The sequence below is a fragment of the Hyperoodon ampullatus genome (genome assembly GCF_949752795.1).
Source record: "Hyperoodon ampullatus genome assembly, chromosome: 17".
In the NCBI taxonomy this organism is placed as follows: Eukaryota; Metazoa; Chordata; class Mammalia; order Artiodactyla; family Ziphiidae; genus Hyperoodon; species Hyperoodon ampullatus.
The window spans coordinates 46,494,016-46,512,275 of NC_136930.1; the positions used below are offsets into that span (position 1 = coordinate 46,494,016).

The window sequence follows — 18,260 nt, forward strand, 5'->3', positions numbered from 1 at the left end:
GCTCAATAGTTGTGGCTCACGAGCTCTAGAGCTCAGGCTCAGTAGTTGTGGTGCATGGGCTTATTTGCGCTGCATCTTCCGTGGGATCTTCCCGGCCCAGGGATCAAACCTGTATCCCCTACATTGGCAGGCAGATTCTTAACCACTGTGCCATGAGGGAAGTCCTGAGCATATTTATTTCTAAAGAGGAGTGTTCTCTCTAAAATAGTTTTTCAGGAACAAAAATGGAATTATGATTTCTTACACTGTCAGGTTGTCTTTTCATTTCTCTCTTTGACTAGTAATTGAATATTGTATATGTATTTACATTTAATCTCAGCTTATTTTCACATATTCTGGATACACAAAAAAACTAAATTCTTAAGAAATCAATCATATTATAGTACATGGACTTAAAAATAGTTTAAAAATTATTTGCCTTATATGTTACCCTATAATTTGAAAGTGTCAGATAATCACAAGGTAACGTTGTAGAGTAAATCCAGTATCCAGTTCCTAAAGTCATCTATTCTAATGCCTACTGGTCCAATATGCCACATAATTACTTATATTTGGGAAATTGTGTCATTTCTTTTCTTAATTTTCTTTAATTTCTTGCATTTTTCATTATCAAAAATAAGATTGAGAGAATTTATAGGTAAAGTGGAAGTCCTTAATACAATAGTCTTGAGGGAGACTACTGCTTTCTTTACTGTCTATAATATATAAACATTTCCATTGCTGTGGTTACGACTACGTGTGGGGGTAGTAGTTTCATTTGAAGTATACTTTGGAGTATGTGTTACTTTGGAGTTCTAGAGCCAAAGCTAGTGTTTTTTGGGTTGTTCCATAGATAGTGGTGCTGGTGTTAGGAGACATTTACTGATTACATGTTAGATGTAAAAGCATTATGCTAGACTCCAGGGATACAAAAATTAGTATTGATAGGTTATTCATTTAAGTCTGCTTCTTTCAAGAAGGGTTAGGTTTTGATGTTAAATTTATTTGTGGTCAAATTGTGTGAAATCACATTGTTTCAGAACCATTATTATTTCAGTCAATTAATACCCGTTCTGAATTGTGTTGGTTGGCATCGCTAAACTGCACTGAGATACATAGCATAGCATGATTAACTCCTTTTCTATACAGAGATTTTTCTTGTGGACCATGTTTAAATATGGCTACAGACTGCAAAGTTGCACAGTTTTCTCGTAACATTTTGATTCTGCCGTTGGAATGTTTAGGTGTATCAATACACGATGATTGTGCTGAAAGCCATTTTATATCTTAGTTAGTATACTAATAAACAGCCTTAGGGACTTGAGAATTAGTGCTTTTATGGTTTTCTTTTCTCTTTTGAAAATGTTAGGAAAAGTCAAAGAATTCTTTTCAAACAGTAGAATACTTCACATATTTCACATGTTCCATTTAGAGAATTCATTTTGGAAAACAGTTTTGTTTTGATTATAAGTGAGCAACTCCTATTGTCTTCACTGGGAATTGCTATTAAAGGCAGATGTTGGTTCCTTAAAAGTTCTTATGAAGTTCAGTGAGAATTTACTCAGAATATGTTGGGGAAGAGAACATTTTTTCCATACTCAATAATTTTAAACAATTACCTTTTTCAAAATCAGTTTGATGCATCATAACAAAATAGCAGAAGGGCACTAAAGATCAACTGAGCTGCTTTTTGACTAACGTTTCAGGGATTGTGAAGCAGCAGATAGACAGCCATATCACAGATCCAGATCAACAGGACAACGGCCTCTCCTAGAGCGGACAGCCGCCCGCTCCCGATCCACTGAACGTCCTGATACAAACCTCATGAGGTCGATGCCTTCATTAATGACTGGAAGATCTGCCCCTCCTTCACCTGCCTTATCGAGGTGAAAGATAAATCAATCAGACTAACTTCCCCTTTGCCCCACCAGCACACCATTTTACTTTCCCAGCAGCGAAGTGGTCTCTTCTATCATCCTTGGCTGATCACTAATAACAATCGACACTAACCTTTTCAGTGTAAGCACACTATTTATATTCAGCGGATATAATAGTGTGTGACTGCCATTGTAATTTGTTTATTAACTGTCCTGACCTCATTTGTTTTGTGATTTCTCATTTATCAGGAGTCCTGGGTAAATCCCCACATAATGCACCTCATGACTAGCATGTTCTCCTACAGAATGAGAAATTGTTTGTGTCCATTAGACATCACTTTTGGAATAATCATCATAATGACAATAAATAAAACTAGATTTTTAATTTCTTTCTATCCATACTAATATCATGTATTAACCAGTATCTTCTTTAGCTGAATTTTGAATTGTTCAGGGTTTTATTTGTAGTCTTGTGAGATAATTTCTAATAAAGGGATATCTAATATAAGCGTGAGCAAAAATCTCTTAGGATCAAGGGAGGGAGGTTAGTGTTAAGAGTTTGAAATCTGGTAGAAAGAAATGTAAGCATTATCTTTCATTCTTTTGAGCTGCAGAATTCTCTTCTTGCTTTCATGTGGATAGAATACTGATCTACATTAATAATTCCATGGATCTTACTGTAGGGTTTTGTGTGCATGTATCTGTGTATGTATGCATATTACATAAAAGTATAAACATCTTTTGCTATTTAGATAATCATTCAAATATCCATATTTTGTCCTACTTTCCTAACCTTTTAATCAGCAGCTAAACCTCTTTAAAATTGCACCATACAGCTGTCATATGAACCAAATGTATTAAAAGTGTTTTAACTCATTCTATTGAAAAATGAATATTAATGATGTATCTTGTAGGTCTCACCCTCGTACTGGGTCTGTCCAAACAAGCCCATCAAGTACTCCAGTGGCAGGACGAAGGGGCCGTCAACTCCCACAACTTCCACCAAAGGGAACATTGGAGAGAAGTAAGTTTTATTTCTAATTGTGTCATATAGGAAATACCCTTGGAAGCTAAGGTGAATCAAGATTCTTTTTTACTACCTTTGTGTTAGCTTTCTTCTTTTGTCAGTGGAATGTCTTAGCTTCATTTGCTAGTAGTTATATTTATAAATATATTTATAAATATATATTTTGCATTTAAATTTTATAATCTTTGCAGGCAAAAATAACCTGTCATTATTGCTCTTGCACATTTTTCAAACTTTAATAAATGCGTTTTAAGAAGTAAACTTAATGCTCTTAAATAAGCAGTTGGGTGATGTTTCTTTGCTACAGTTAAGTTTATGTAATGTTGATAGTTACATAAAGTTTATTAGTAACTAGCCAAATTAATTTTCACACACTACAAAGGGCTGGTTAGCTGATGCACAGCAATGGTGATCCTTCTCAAAACTGGAGTACCAGAAAAAGGTAATCATGAATATACAAGAAAGATGCATGTTGTACTGATATTTTTAATGCTTTCAAATTTTTGTGTAAGAAGCACTATTTGCTTACACACAGATGAACGTACTCCCCAAACATCTGTAAATTCTTGGATAAAGGACCTCTGAAAGCATGGATGATAAAATATAATAATTTTTAATGTCATTTTAAAAAATGGTCCCTTTATTTGGTAACTGGATGTGCTTTACCAAAACAAACAAACCAACAAACACATTTAAGTCACCATTTAACTTTTCTTTAATAGATGATACATTCTGTGCCTTTGGAAATTTCTGTTGTTTTTAACCCCTGTGCTTTGGTTCCCTTTTTTGTTTTGTTATTTTGTTTTTCCTAGACAATGGAGTCAAGGAGATAGAACCTTATGAAGGTCTGTACATAAAGGAGGGTTTGTTTTGTGCTGACAGCCTTTTTAGGGGTTATGTGAGCAAAAATAAACCCAACTGCAATTGATGTCCCTCCACTGTATAGACCTTTATTACAGTAAAATTACTTTGTTTTATGATTCCGGTAACATATTTGACTTTTGCCTTACTTAGAAAATATACAAAGGAGTTAAATTTTTTGATTCAATCAAGTAAGAATGCAAAGAATTTAACTTCTTTTAAATCACAAGGTAAAATTTTCTTTTTTAAAAAATTTGCTTTTTAAATAGAATTTGATGTTTTGTGTAAGACTTTAACCAAAGATATCAATTGCAGTCTGTGTTTATGTCATTGAGGATGTACACCTAGTCTAGTTATATTTATCATCATATATTTCATTTTGTATTTATGATGATCTTTCAATTATTAAATTTGGCTTTCTAGAAAAGAAAATTATTGCATTAGATAGTGATTGTGCTTTGTATTTCCTGCATCATTTTTCATGTTGTAGCAAGACTATTTATAGTGTAACAAAGTTAAATATGTACAGTTTGATCGTCAATGCTACATTATGACTCAAGAGAAAATATTGAGTCATGATATATGGAGTGTCATACATTTACCAGGACAATAAAAATTCCTCTGCTGATTATAGAATTCTGCAATTGACTTTGTAACTTTGAAGAATTGTTAACTGTTTTATTTACTGATGAATCTACAGCACATAGAATAATGCCTGGCACATTATAGGCCCTCAATAAATATTTGTTGAATGAATGCATGAAATATTTATTTACAAATTGAAAAGCTACTTCAAATAGTGTAAAAAGTACCATTAAAATAATCTTGTAATTCTATATATGTTTATAGTAAAATTCATATTTGTAACACATTTTTAAGTGCATTTCATTTGAGCAGCAGTACTTTTATTGCCTTACATAACTTAGAACGAGTTGTGATCTTGTTAGTTGTAGCTGAATGATTTATCAACTCCTATTTTGTGGTCCTTTTTATTTACTATGTACTGTGAACTATAATTGTAAACAAATCAGTGCTATCATGACTAGTGGTCTGTTATACAGCCTGATAAAAAGATATTAGCATTTCTATAGTTGTCAATTATTTACATAAAAATGGGAGTGTATAATTTTAAAAGTAGTTTCCATAAGGAAAGTTCTGTAATATATACAGAATCTTTTGTCTCCTTTCCCCACAATTTTTAAAGATAGAGTTTTGGCATCATTTGTTGGCATATGAAGTCAGAAACATAATTCATGCCATATTTTTTTCTAAATTCAGTTTTAATATCTTCTGTAGCAATAGTCCATTGAGATATGAGTTGTTCCATTCTTTGTAATAATAAATATACCAAAAAAACTGACATTAAAGCTGATATTGAAGGTCAGGGAAGTTTTTCATGGGCTTGTCAATAAACATTCTATTTTCTATCTGGTTTTGCCCTATAGAATCTATAAAAACCACAGTTTTCCTACGTCTCTAATTGTGACTTTTCCATTTTTATAAATAAAAGAGAGGAGAGTCAAAAACTTCTCTTATTCTTTCCAGTATGAAATAAAAGGATTTGGGGAGTTTTGGTTGTTTTGTTTTGCTTAAAAGTGTGAATGATTTTAGCAGTGTTTTCATAAATGTTGATATGAAGACTCCAGCAGATACATGACTGTATCTTTTCTTTAGCTTTAAAGACAATATATAATATCTTTTTTAAAGTCTTCAACTTCTAACTGAAGTTAAAGGTATAACCCAAAATTGACTATGGATTAATGGTCTAAATCGAATTATGTTTGGATTATCTCTTAAAAAGTTGTCAGACTTTATAATTTAGTGACACTGTTTTAGAATCAAAGAAATGACATGTTTATTTTCTGATCCTGTTCAATAGCTGAAAAATGAGCAAGTCCTAATTTAATTCCTTTTGACCTGGGATATATTTTAGTCTGTTAAAATCGTATATATGTTGGTCTTGACAGTGGTACAGTATTAGTCATCTTCTTTTTGTCTGAGAGTCAGAGAAAATAGAAACAATATAATGAAAGTACAATGTACTAAACAACCGTAAGGCATTATTATTTTTAATTTACCCCTAACTTTGATGTACTGGCATTTTATAAAAATAAAAATGAGTTTATAATATTATTTTTTGTTTCTCTAGAAGAAAAGTTATATAGTATTATTTTTCTAAGAGTATATCAAGTTTATAGATGAAGTATTTTGCCTGTCTTACAGTTATTACATATTACAAATACTTATGGGCCACAATTTCTTTTATAATTCAAAGTTATCATAAAAGGAGACAGTAAGATAATTTATTAACAGTATACTTATGTGCTTCCATAACATGTCAGAAACTCATTAAAAATAATCTATTTGTCTCCTTATTATCACTCATATCATGAATAATTTGAAATTTGTTGTTTTGTTTTACTTAAGAGTAACAGATGTACATATCTGGTCTCATCCTTTTCTTTACTTTTACTTTTGCATATACAGAAGTTAATGAAGTAACTGGGCATGTGGAAGAGCAGGGGGGAGAAAAGCAGGGTGAAGAGGTCAAGGCAGGTCTGTCTGACTGTGTGTCCAAAATAAATAGTCAAATGTTTTAGAAGTATGACTTTTGTATTTCACGTAACACTTTAGGCTCCAAATTTATAAATACAGAGTAAAGAACAGATTGTTCAGTACTAATTTTATAATAATTACTTAAATTTATTAGTGGAAAGATATTACATGAGCTAGCTACGTAACTTATCAGGGTATTTAATTTACCTGTTTGAACATTCTCCTTATTGTTTAAATCAAACTGAAATTATAGACAATGCCTCTCATGAAGATTTATACTTATCCTTTATCCCAGCCTTACATTCAGTTCATATATTTACTCAAAAATGTTTTTTGGGTACCTACTAAAACACTGTATTTCACTGAGTGTAGGTTCATTGAAGTCCTAGTCTCTTCTCTCAACAATTTTGATTTTTTAGAGGTAAATTACAAGTGAATATAGAGCAGAATATAAATTACAAAATTTTAGTTCTTGAAACTTTTAGAAACTATTATAATTTATCCATAAACTTTTTTTCTAAATTAAGAACAATTAACTGTAGCTTCATCTTCAACCCAGCTCAGTATTGCGCTATTTATTGACATCCTGATTTCTCCCCAAAGCGTCCTCCTTCTAAATGGAATGAAGACACTTCATTTTGATGTTTTTAAGCCCCTATTATGTTTACATACCATAATTTTTGCCACTTTCTTTGTCAGAATATTTCTGAAAGTATTGTATTCATGAATGGTAGCATGTACTTTATGTGCCTTTTGTTCTCTCCTTTACCATTGTGTGAAAGCAATGTTATGTATATTGTGCATAAGATGTATTTTCATGGATGCATTCTTGCAGTAGTGTTTGTGGTTTAAGACAGAGAACCTCTTAAACTGCAATTGCAAATTTTTTAGTAGCTATTTTTAAAGTCATAAAGGTGAGAAAAGTCATCAGAGTACATCTAGTAATGAAAACAAAGGCAAGTTTAGACGCATATTTATATCAATAAGAAAGTATAACTATCTCTCTTCTGAACATATCGTGTACTAACTACTAGAATGTCACACATCTTCCATTTTCCTGAAGTGCTATAGGAATAACATTTTTAGGCAATACTGTAAGAATGAATTTCATTTTAATTTAGCTGTGTAGTTAATGTTTCCCTGCTTGCCCATTCCTGTGTATCTGAAACTAGTCCATACGAATACCGAAAGGCTTTCATACTGTTCACGAATTAGCTTTTGCAGTAAAGTCATTGTTTAGTATATCATTAGTTTGGGGACTTCAGCAGTAATTAATATCACTTTTATTTATTTTTAACTTCATTAAAATAAAGAAGCTCATTTATTGAGCCAGTTTGTCGCCTATGCTTAATTCTCAAAATGAAATTGGTAAATTACATTAGTTCTTAGAATAAAACCGTAACTACAATCTTCCTAACTTATTATAAAATGACTCGTTATTCCTCATTTTATTTTTGTTTTTATTACTTTTCTTATGGGCTAGGAAGTGTATACTTTACTCTTCTGTTCATTAATGTGAGGTGTCATGTTAGTGCATGGATTTGTTTCTCTGGTGTGTGATGTCATCTTTTGTGGTGTGCTTGGTTTTTTATTTGGGTTGTTAATGACCTTAATTATTAATCACTGTTGTCTGTTTTCAATGTTATAAAGACAATGAGGGAGAAACACCAAGCCCACCTAATAACGGGAAAAAAGGCAAGTCTAATATGAAGTTAAGAGTGCCTTTCTCTATATTAGACACTCTGTTTTGACATTTGTAATGTGCATGAATATGCTTTCTTAAATAAGTATAAATACAAGTATAGTCCCAATTTAAGTTATCCAATATTTGAAGTGTATGCTCTTTTTTAAATACATTTCTGAATACAAAATTTGTTTCTGAAGTACTTACCTTACTATTGGATCCTGTTACAACCCTATTCTATTGAAATATATGGCATTAAAAAGTTTTGCTTTGTTGGTCATAAGGAGTAAGATTCTGAGGAAGATAGTTACGGTCATGATATTATGCATTTAGAAAAACACAACATGCATATTTTTCAACCCAGAAATTATTAGTGCATGGATTTGTTTCTCTGGTGTGTGATGTCATCTTCTGTGGTGTGCTTGGTTTTTTATTTGGGTTGTTAATGACCTTAATTATTAATCACTGTTGTCTGTTTTCAATGTTATAAAGACAATGAGGGAGAAACACCAAGCCCACCTAATAACGGGAAAAAAGGCAAGTCTAATATGAAGTTAAGAGTGCCTTTCTCTATATTAGACACTCTGTTTTGACATTTGTAATGTGCATGAATATGCTTTCTTAAATAAGTATAAATACAAGTATAGTCCCAATTTAAGTTATCCAATATTTGAAGTGTATGCTCTTTTTAAAATACATTTCTGAATACAAAATTTGTTTCTGAAGTACTTACCTTATTATTGGATCCTGTTACAACCCTATTCTATTGAAATATATGGCATTAAAAAGTTTTGCTTTATTGGTCATAAGGAGTAAGATTCTGAGGAAGATAGTTACGGTCATGATATTATGCATTTAGAAAAACACAACATGCATATTTTTCAACCCAGAAATTATTTTAAGTATATTTTAAAGTAGAAATCAACTTAATTCTGAGTTCAACAGTATTAAACAACATTTGTGATATTTTTAGATTTTTCACAGTACTAAAACTAATATTTGCAGTTTTATACATTATTATATTGCCTAGGCAGGTAAAAAAGATGATTGATTTTAATACTTATATTTAGTTTTTCCTATAATTATAAGTGACAATTCTGTCATCCCCCACAACTAAGTTCTGTCAAAAACATTAGGACTGATTTTAAAGCCAGCTAAAGTAACATTACATAAAATGCCTATTGTATGCATTTTGACCTAACATTTTTTTTCAAAAAGATTAAAGCTCTTTATAAAACATGAAAAAAAAACAGTAGGACTGTATATGTTTTGCAGTAATTGATAATCAAATATAGCTACACATGTTGATTTAGAATGTCAGCATTTTAAAATGGTTACATAAAAAAAAAATCAGCCTTCTAAAATATCTTTTTATCCTAACAATCTCCCTTGTTATTGAGCCAAATTAAGAAATGCATAGTGTTGTGCTTCAGTAATTTAGTTGAAATGTCCTTTAGTTTTCAATATACTCTTTCTTCCCTGTCCTCATCTTTTATAAATAATGTCTACAATGTCACATTTAAGATCGATTTAGCACTAAAATAATTTTATAATTCTTACTTTGGAGTGTTAATTATTCATTAATACCTCTCCAAGCATAAAATTCTTAAAATATGCTAGGTTATTATGAAAAGGTGAAAATAGTATAGCAAAATAAATAAAATTGTATCAAGTATTGTAATTAATCAATATTCTCCATTAAAAAAACACAAAAATTTAACTGAGCTTCCAATGTCTATTTACATTTGTCATTTTTATCTATTTCTTGACCTCCATGAGTGAAATAGGAAGATTTTGATTAAGGTGACACAATACCATTTCTTTTTAAAAAAGATCAGTTTGATTGTTACATTGAGAATAACCTGAAAGAATTAAGATTAGAAACAAGAAGAACTATTAGGAGGCATTCCCAATAACCCAGGAAAGAGGTGATGGTGACTTAGACCTAAATGATAGGAGTAGTTGGATTCTGGATAGATATTAAAGGTAGAACCAACAGAATTAACTGACAGGGTAAGAGAGATCCCATGATAAAATCCATGTTTTGGGCCTCAAGTAATTGGGAAAATATGGAGTTTCTGTTAATAGATTTGGTGGGAATATCAGGTGCTCAGGTTTGGATATAAGTTAGAGATGCTGTTAGACATGTAGGATAGGATGTCAAACAGGCAGTTTGAAATATGTTCTGGATATCAGGTTAGAGATTTGGACTGTAGTTATAAGTTTAGGATTCATCCTTACAAAGAGAGACTTAAAACCATGAGCCCCATTGGTATCACTGAGAGAACAAGCATAGGTAGCTAAAAGAAGAGGTCCAAGGACTATGAACTGAACTACTCTAACATTTAGAAGTTGAAACAATGAAGCAGGAAAGACTGAGGAGCATCAAGAGTAGGAGGAGAGGTAGTGGGGAAACCATGGATTGTAGTGTCTCTGAATAGAAATAAAGAAAGTGGGCTTCCCTGGTGGCACAGTGGTTGAGAGTCCACCTGCCAATGCAGGGGACACGGGTTCGTGCCCCAGTCTGGGAAGATCCCACATGCCGCAGAGCGGCTGGGCCCGTGAGCCATGGCCACTGAGCCTGCGTGTCCAGAGCCTGTGCTCCGCAATGGGAGAGGCCACAACAGTGAGAGCCCCGAGAAATAAAGAAAGTGCTTGAAGCAGAAGAGAATTATCAAGACTGTGAAATGATCACTAGATTTAGCAAATAGGAAGTCATTGTGTTAACCTTTATTAAGAGTAGTTTTGGTGGAATTGTAGGGGATGAAAGGCCAATTACAGTGGATTGGGAAGACGAGAGAAATGGAGATGTTATAGGCACCTTTTAAAGAGTTTGGCTGTAAAGGGAAGAAAGGAAATAGAAATCTAGACTAAGAGGAGAGGTCAGGGGAACAAGAATACATGAAAGATATATGGGAAACTTTATGTTCATTCTCTGACTTCTAAATTGAGATCTGCCAATTTGTTCTATAGAGCCATCTGGCCCCAAGCCATCTGCCTATAGTTCGCCAAGACATTTATCAGTGTTCTGTAGCTTTGCTCCTAGATTTAGAATCAAGACTTAGATTTGGAAAGAACCTTATAAATCTTTTAATAAAACAGCTTTTCTTTACTGATAAAAGAGTAGAATTCTAGAGGACAATTAGCTTTCTTCAGTCCACATAGGAGCAGACCTCTAGTCTTGACTCCCAATCTTGTGCATTTATATACCATGCCTTCTCAGATGAATGGCATTCTCCTTGCATGTGTTTCAACCATTTGTTTTATTTTAGATATTAGTTAACAGTTTAGCTCAATTCAACCGATAGCTGCTATTTTTAGTTTGTTGTACTAGGTAGTCATTGAGGATGCAATGATCAATAAGATATATTTCCTGCTTTGGGGAACTCCCAAGGGAAAAATAAAACAGTAATAATATAATGATAACAAATGAAACATAGTTGGTAAAATTATTTTATAACATGTCAATTACATACAGTCTCTTAAGATTGTGATACTTATAGAGGAGGTAAGTTTTAAGGTGTTATGGGCATTTTTTCAGCCCCAAATATTTCTCCCACTACTTGTGATAGTACTTAGTATTCTGATATTCTTTAATGGCTTAATTATTTTAATAATATAAAGCGTAGGCTTTCCAGAACACTGAAATGTAAATATTCCTTAGGGACTGACCCGAGTTATTATTACACACAAATTTCATAGGAAGCAAGTTAGAGCCTGTGAATGGAGAAAGGCAGGTGTAGGGAGAGAGATGCTGGAAAATGTGCAAGAGCACTGGGTACCTTGGGACGGTGATAATGATAAAATCTGCCTTGAACTAGCCCCTGTCTACTCTAAATAACATTCCTTGCTATGTAGATATGCTATAAATTAACTTTCTTAAATAATTTGGTATATTTAAATTGTTTATAACAATACTTGTCACATAATAAGTACTATTATTTCTTGCTATAATTTTGTATTTTCAGCACAGAATCTGAAAACTTTGGATTTAAAGTGAAACTAAACCTGATTATGATCATCACTCTGAACCAATTATTCAATACATATTACTTAGTGGTTTTGAGGAAAATAGTAACATTGATGCTATTCTTGATCACATGGCTTGCATAAGAAACAGTACAAGGAGGAAAGAAATCAACTGGATTGCAGCATGAATTGTTGCATATTGCCCAACATTTGTACATTTCAATCCACATGTAAAACTCAACATGCAAATATTTAGCATAACTCAAAATTGTTTAAACCATTTGGACTTTTCATAATGTTTAGAGAACTCCATTGGAAGTTAATAATTGCATCTTAAACTCAGTTTTACTACTGAGCATATGTTCTCTGGCAAAGCTTTTAATTTCCCTGAACTTCAGTTATCTCTTCTGTATAATAAACTATCCTGTAATGATTTTTAACAGAAGCTAAGTGTTTTGGAGACCTGGCTAATAAATTGTAAAGTCTCAAATCATTTTGTTTTTAATTTATTGCTTATGTTGTTATTGTTGTTTGTTTGGTTTGGTTTTGGAAACTTAACAGATATAATCTACTATTGTCTGTTAGTGAGCCATTTGCTGTGGGATTATAAGCTAAACCCTAATATACTGCCTTCACAAGTCAAGTCCCTAAAGATATACAGTGAGATGGAAGGAAAAATATTTTGTTCCTTTGAGTCTCAGTGTATAGTTGCCTACGTTATTTCATATGTAGATAACCTTATAAATAGGAAAGAAAGGAAGAGAGGAAGGAAGGAAGGATGGGAAGAAGAGGGGGAAAAATACAGGTTACAAAGGAACCAAAAATAATAAAATAATTTTGACAGTCTTTATAATGGATGCCTGCTTCTGTAAGCATTCAAGGAATTGGATAGCATTTAGGGTAACAGGGTGTGGACAGGTTTTGTTTTGCTGCCTCTCTGTATTCTCATGAATGCTTCTAGAGTGAGGAGAATACCAATACCATGTCTTAATTTCCAAATTTGACATCCAAATTTGATATCTAGATAGGAACGGATTTTATAGTGGCATTGGTAGATATTTCCTAAGTACAGCATTCCCTGCCAACTTAGATAAATGACAATTTGACAAAAATTAAAATGGGAGAGATTCAGGGATACTTTAAAATAGCAAGGAATTTATCATATATTTTATTCAATTACATCTCTCTTATGGAATAATAACTTGGTGACAATGAACACGATGGAGTTGAAAGAGAAGAGACTGAGGACATACGACTATTTAGATTATTTCAGTAGTCAATTATATGATGGACTCTATCACTTAACTTGTAAACAAGTATTTTCTAATTTCTTTTCCTAATCTCTCCTTTCCTTCCTGGAAACCATTCCTCCTTATTTTTCTTTTCTTCCCCTTTTGCTCATTTTATTTCTTCTAGACTTCTGAAGCCTCAATTGACTAATCAGATTTAGGAGAGAACCCCTTCCACCTCATACATTTCTGCAAACTTCAGCCATCTTTCAAAACATGTCATTGTGGCTTCCTAAATACAAACCTAAGGCCATCTTCTGTTTGTTGAAAATAACATAATCTTAGGAAGGTGATATGGTACTACAGAAAGAGCACAGGTTTTGGAACCTTGGCTCAGGGCCTGCCTTTTCTAGGGAACAACTTTGCAACTCTAGGCCCTTAACCCAAGTTAGTTCATCTGAGAAAAGGAAATTTTAGCATATCTCTTTTATTCCCAATATGCTTTTTTGAGAATCAAATGAGATAATGCATGTGAAATTGTTTGTGAACCAAGATACCTATTTAGTTCTTATCCTTATTAATCAGCTCTTTGTTTTCTTACCTGTAGAAACCACCTGATAGAAGGTCCTTTCTGTGTTTTATAGGATCAAATATGATGCTGTATGTGAAAGCACATTGAAACACATAGTGTTATGGAAGTATAATCTTCTAATATAGGAATTTGTGCTCTTTAAATTGTTGTCTTGATATAGGATTGGCTACATGGTGTGATGAAAACTAGTTAGTTTTCATATAGTTATGTTTGTAGAAATGTGGGTTTTTAAAATATCATTTAACCTCATAGTTAAGTCTTCATGAGTAAATTGTTTCTTCAAATTATCTAATAGTTATTAAATCAATTTTTAAGCTTCCCTATCTACAAATTAAATTCACAACTATTTACTTGATGCAGTTATCCCCCTAGAACAAAATGTTTTCTGTACTTGAATGGATTTCTAGTTTGCATCTGAGCAATGTGACATATTCTTTCAAAGTCATACTTACAATTAAATTACATTATGCATTTTTCACTTTTACTCTTTGGTAGTAGATGTACAATATCATGGGCTACCACTTAAATTTTAATTTTAAGATCTTTATTATTTAACATTAAGAAAACTTTTATTTTTTAAATTATCATAATAGTCCTTTAATAGAAAAGACTATCTTTATCTTTAAGGTGCTGCATACTTAGAGCTTTTTTGCTATTTTTTCTTTAATGTAACTAAAACACTTTTCAAACAATTTGAGCATTTTCCTGACATAAAACTAGTTTGCTTTTAATTACATTAAATATTTCATTTTAATTATATGACCTATAAATTCAAATAGGGCTAGGTATGAGCTGTTCTTAGCATTGTTTTTTGGGTGATGAATTAATGAGTTGGTAGTTCTGTTCTTTTTACGACTTTAATTCTGTTTTAAAATAGACACTTGGGTTTCAACATAGGATTTGAAAATAGACACATTTAGAACTTCTGGAAAATCTTCTAGACTCAGTGTCTTAATTTTACCATCTCTGATATAGATTCTCTCCCATAAAACCTGACTAATCAGTGCTAAGAAGCCAGAGCAACTCTAATTTTAGAGCTGGAAATAAACTTAGAAATTTCAAGACCAGCTTTCTTACCTCAAATGTAACAAATTAGAGGCAGAGGGGCTGTGGCATTTGTCTAAGTTTATACCGCTAGTTAATGGCAGAAATGTTCCTAAAAGCCTCCTGAGCCCAGTAATGTATCTGTTACCTCCCTTATGTCACTGATAGCCTTGATCTAGGTCTTCTTTCATTGTTATATTGCCTGCTATTTATAAATGGATGGTTATGAGGTTTTTGTTGTTGTTGTTACTGCCATATAATAGATTTTCTTCAACTAAAATGTTTGTCAGTTCAGAGAAAGTGTTTAAAAATTAACCCTGTTATATGTTAAGGTATTTTCCTCCACACTTCCGAAGATGCTTTCTACCGGTATATAGAAAGGCTGAACCATTTTCAAAACAAGCCATTTCTACTTCTGTATACTCAATTTTACTTCAGAAGGTAGCGTGTCCTTCTTTTTTGGAATATCACAAACTTTATCAAATGGTGATAGGTGAAACAACTTTTTAAATGACAAGTGTATAGGCTTTTAGAAAATTTATTTTAGGAACAACCCTTTATTGCTTGTGAAATCTTAAATATTATGTATTGATAGATAACCCAAAGTGCAGGTTATTCAAAATCAAGAAATACTGTATTATAAATGAGTTTATTATTTTCCTCAACATGGGGTAAATAGTCTGTTGTTTTTGTGTTACGACAGGTTAACTTTGGTTAAGGAGCAGATGATTCCTTTGTTCTTTTAGCTAAAGAGGGCTAAACTAGTCTTGGAATTTGCCAGAAGATTTGTATATTCTTTAAAGGTTTTAAGATTTTTATTTCCACTAGCAGTTGATTCAAATATAGCATCTTTATCCAGATTGTTTACCACTTGGGAAAACTATATTGCATCTTTATCAGGTTATTTACCAATTAGGAAATCAGGGGGTCAACTACACACCAAAGTGTAAATTTAACTCCCAAAGCAAGAAGTTTGCTTCCTTGCAGTAACTGATTTATGTTGGACCAGAACAAATGTCCTTTATTAATAACATTTATTTCAGGTCTAGGAACTGGAAAACCCTTACACTTAATGCCGTCATTTCTAGCAGTATAAGTAATCAAAGTGGTGTATCCAAAATCATCCATATTTGATGTTGCAGTATAGCATATTTTTTCATTTTTGATAGTGATTTTTATCTTCACATTTATGTTTTGCTTAGCTTAATATTATAAAATAGGTTAGTATTTCACTATTTATGGCCAGAGGTGAATAAGTACCAGAAAATTGTTTACGGCATAGTGAAACTTCCTGGGGATTAAAATGTACATAGACAGTAACTGTCTACTTGACTTACTGCTTTAGAAACATGTGAGTAAAAAGAAAAGCAAGGGCTTCCCTGGTGGCACAGTGGTTGAGAGTCTGCCTGCCGATGCAGGGGACACGGGTTCGTGCCCCGGTCCGGGAAGATCCCACATGCCGTGGAGCAGCTAGGCCCGTGAGCCATGGCCGCTGAGCCTGCGCGTCCGGAGCCTGTGGTCCACAACGGGAGAGGCCACAACAGTGAGAGGCCCGTGTACCGCAAAAAAAAAAAAAAAAAAGAAAAGCAAGTGTATACTTAAGTGTTTATGAATGCTACTATGAGATTAAGATCAAATGGTGACCAGTGAATCTTTTGATACATGACCTACAAGAACCTACATGATCTGTACTCCCTCCACTTTCCATTCCATTACCTCTTTAACCTCGTCTTCTGTGACTTTCCCTTTTGTTCACTCTGCTCCAGCCACAGAGACCTTCGTGCTTTCCTAGAACATGTCAGACATGCTCCCACCTCAGGACATTTGCATGTGCTATTTTTCTACCTGTAATGACCTCCCTAAATAACCATAGGGTAACTCCCTTACTTCCTTAAGTTTTTCACTCAAAACCTTCCTTCTTAATGAGGATTTCCATGACTAGTCTATTCAAATTTTCATCACACCCTGCACTTTTTATTTACTTCTTACCTAGTTCATGTTTGTCTTCTTAGTACTTATCAATATCTGTCACAAAATATTTTACTCATTTATCTTGTTTATAATTTATTTCTCCCACTAGAATATAAACTTTATGAGAGCATAGGTTTTTGTCTTTTTTTTTTTCTGTTGTATCCCCAGTGCCTAGACATGCCTAGGTTATAGTAGGTGCTGAATATATATTTGTTGAATGAATAAATATTATATTATGCTACAGATAACTCCAAATGATTTTAGATAAGCCAGGTAACTCATATTCAGTGATACCAAACTGTTACTAATTTTTACTGAAATAATATCCCATAGCACATACATTTTTCTATTGTTTAATGAAAGTACTAAATATGGTAGTAAAATAAATAGCCATCTTATCATATGTTAAAATGTTATGGATTTTCTCTTAATATATATGAAAATCTCTGCATTTTAGTTCCATATAAACATTTCATTTCACCACATTAAAATAATGTTTAGCAAAATGTTTATTTCTAAAATAAAATTATTTAATATCAACTAAGAAAACTTTATTTGACAAATCATTTAAATCATCATTTTCTTCTTACCTTCAAAAATTCTTTTATTGAAAATAGATTTTAGAATTTCCTGGAAGTAAACTTAAGTGCTTTGGATTTTGAAATCTATAAAACAATTTTAAGTGTCACATTTCTATATTTAAAACATTAACTACGTACTACTGAAAGCTTATGGGAGAATTTAGGGGAAAAATTAAAAAATAATTAGATCCCTGAAGTAATTTTAGGTTCTTATAACACAAATTATCTAATGTTTCTGACAAACTCTGATTATTTTTTTTGATTTATACTAGAAGTTACATGGGAAGACCAGCAGAAAAAGGTGAATGGTACATTAAGTGATGACAAACCATTGCCGAAAGAGAAACACCAATCTGAGCCAGGTTTGTCAGGATTTGGAAAGCCCCTGAAAGCATGAGGCGATAAGCATTGCATTTCATGCTTTTTAAATATGTGTGTGCTTGTTGTACCTCATTTTTCTCATTTTGGTGTGAACTTTAGACTGTGTAGAGTCTGTTTAGATTAGAGTGGTGAAAACTTTATTTCAAGATTTGTTTAGAAAACTAATTACACGTATTTTTGGGAAAATAACAATTATTTTATTATTAAGATTATTTCTTTAGGAAAAAAATGACTCACTTAAGCACAAATGATAACTTAACTTATATATTTGGTTATTTTGATCCAAATTAAACTACCCTCATGAGAGGTGCTTACATCCCTAAAAAAGTACTATAGAAAGCTCAATATATATTTTTTTAATGTTTGTCTTCATAGGCTCTTCCTTATTTTTTAATTGCAAATGCTATCGAGATATTTTACCAGTTGGTAATGATTTATTTATAATTCTGGAGCTAAAAATATTACAACAAAACCAAGATGGAATGATAGCATAGTATTCTAATTCAATA

The 18,260-nt window shown here is 32.4% G+C and overlaps 1 protein-coding gene across 28 annotated transcripts in view; it reads left to right on the plus strand.

Moving 5' to 3' along the window:
• RIMS2 (regulating synaptic membrane exocytosis 2) overlaps positions 1–18,260 on the plus strand; it is a gene marked incomplete at both ends in the record, with an annotated part of 562,776 nt that overhangs the window by 370,006 nt on the left and 174,510 nt on the right. For 14 of the 28 annotated variants that reach the window (XM_079722698.1, XM_079722677.1, XM_079722680.1 and 11 more), the window contains 2 exons: positions 1,686–1,865; positions 2,771–2,880. In XM_079722698.1, the coding sequence (XP_079578824.1) occupies positions 1,686–1,865; positions 2,771–2,880 (290 nt within the window). Of the gene's footprint in view, positions 1–1,685; positions 1,866–2,770; positions 2,881–3,695; positions 3,729–6,231; positions 6,301–18,260 lie in introns of all 28 variants that reach the window. The other 14 variants (XM_079722700.1, XM_079722675.1, XM_079722690.1 and 11 more) reach the window with 4 other exon arrangements.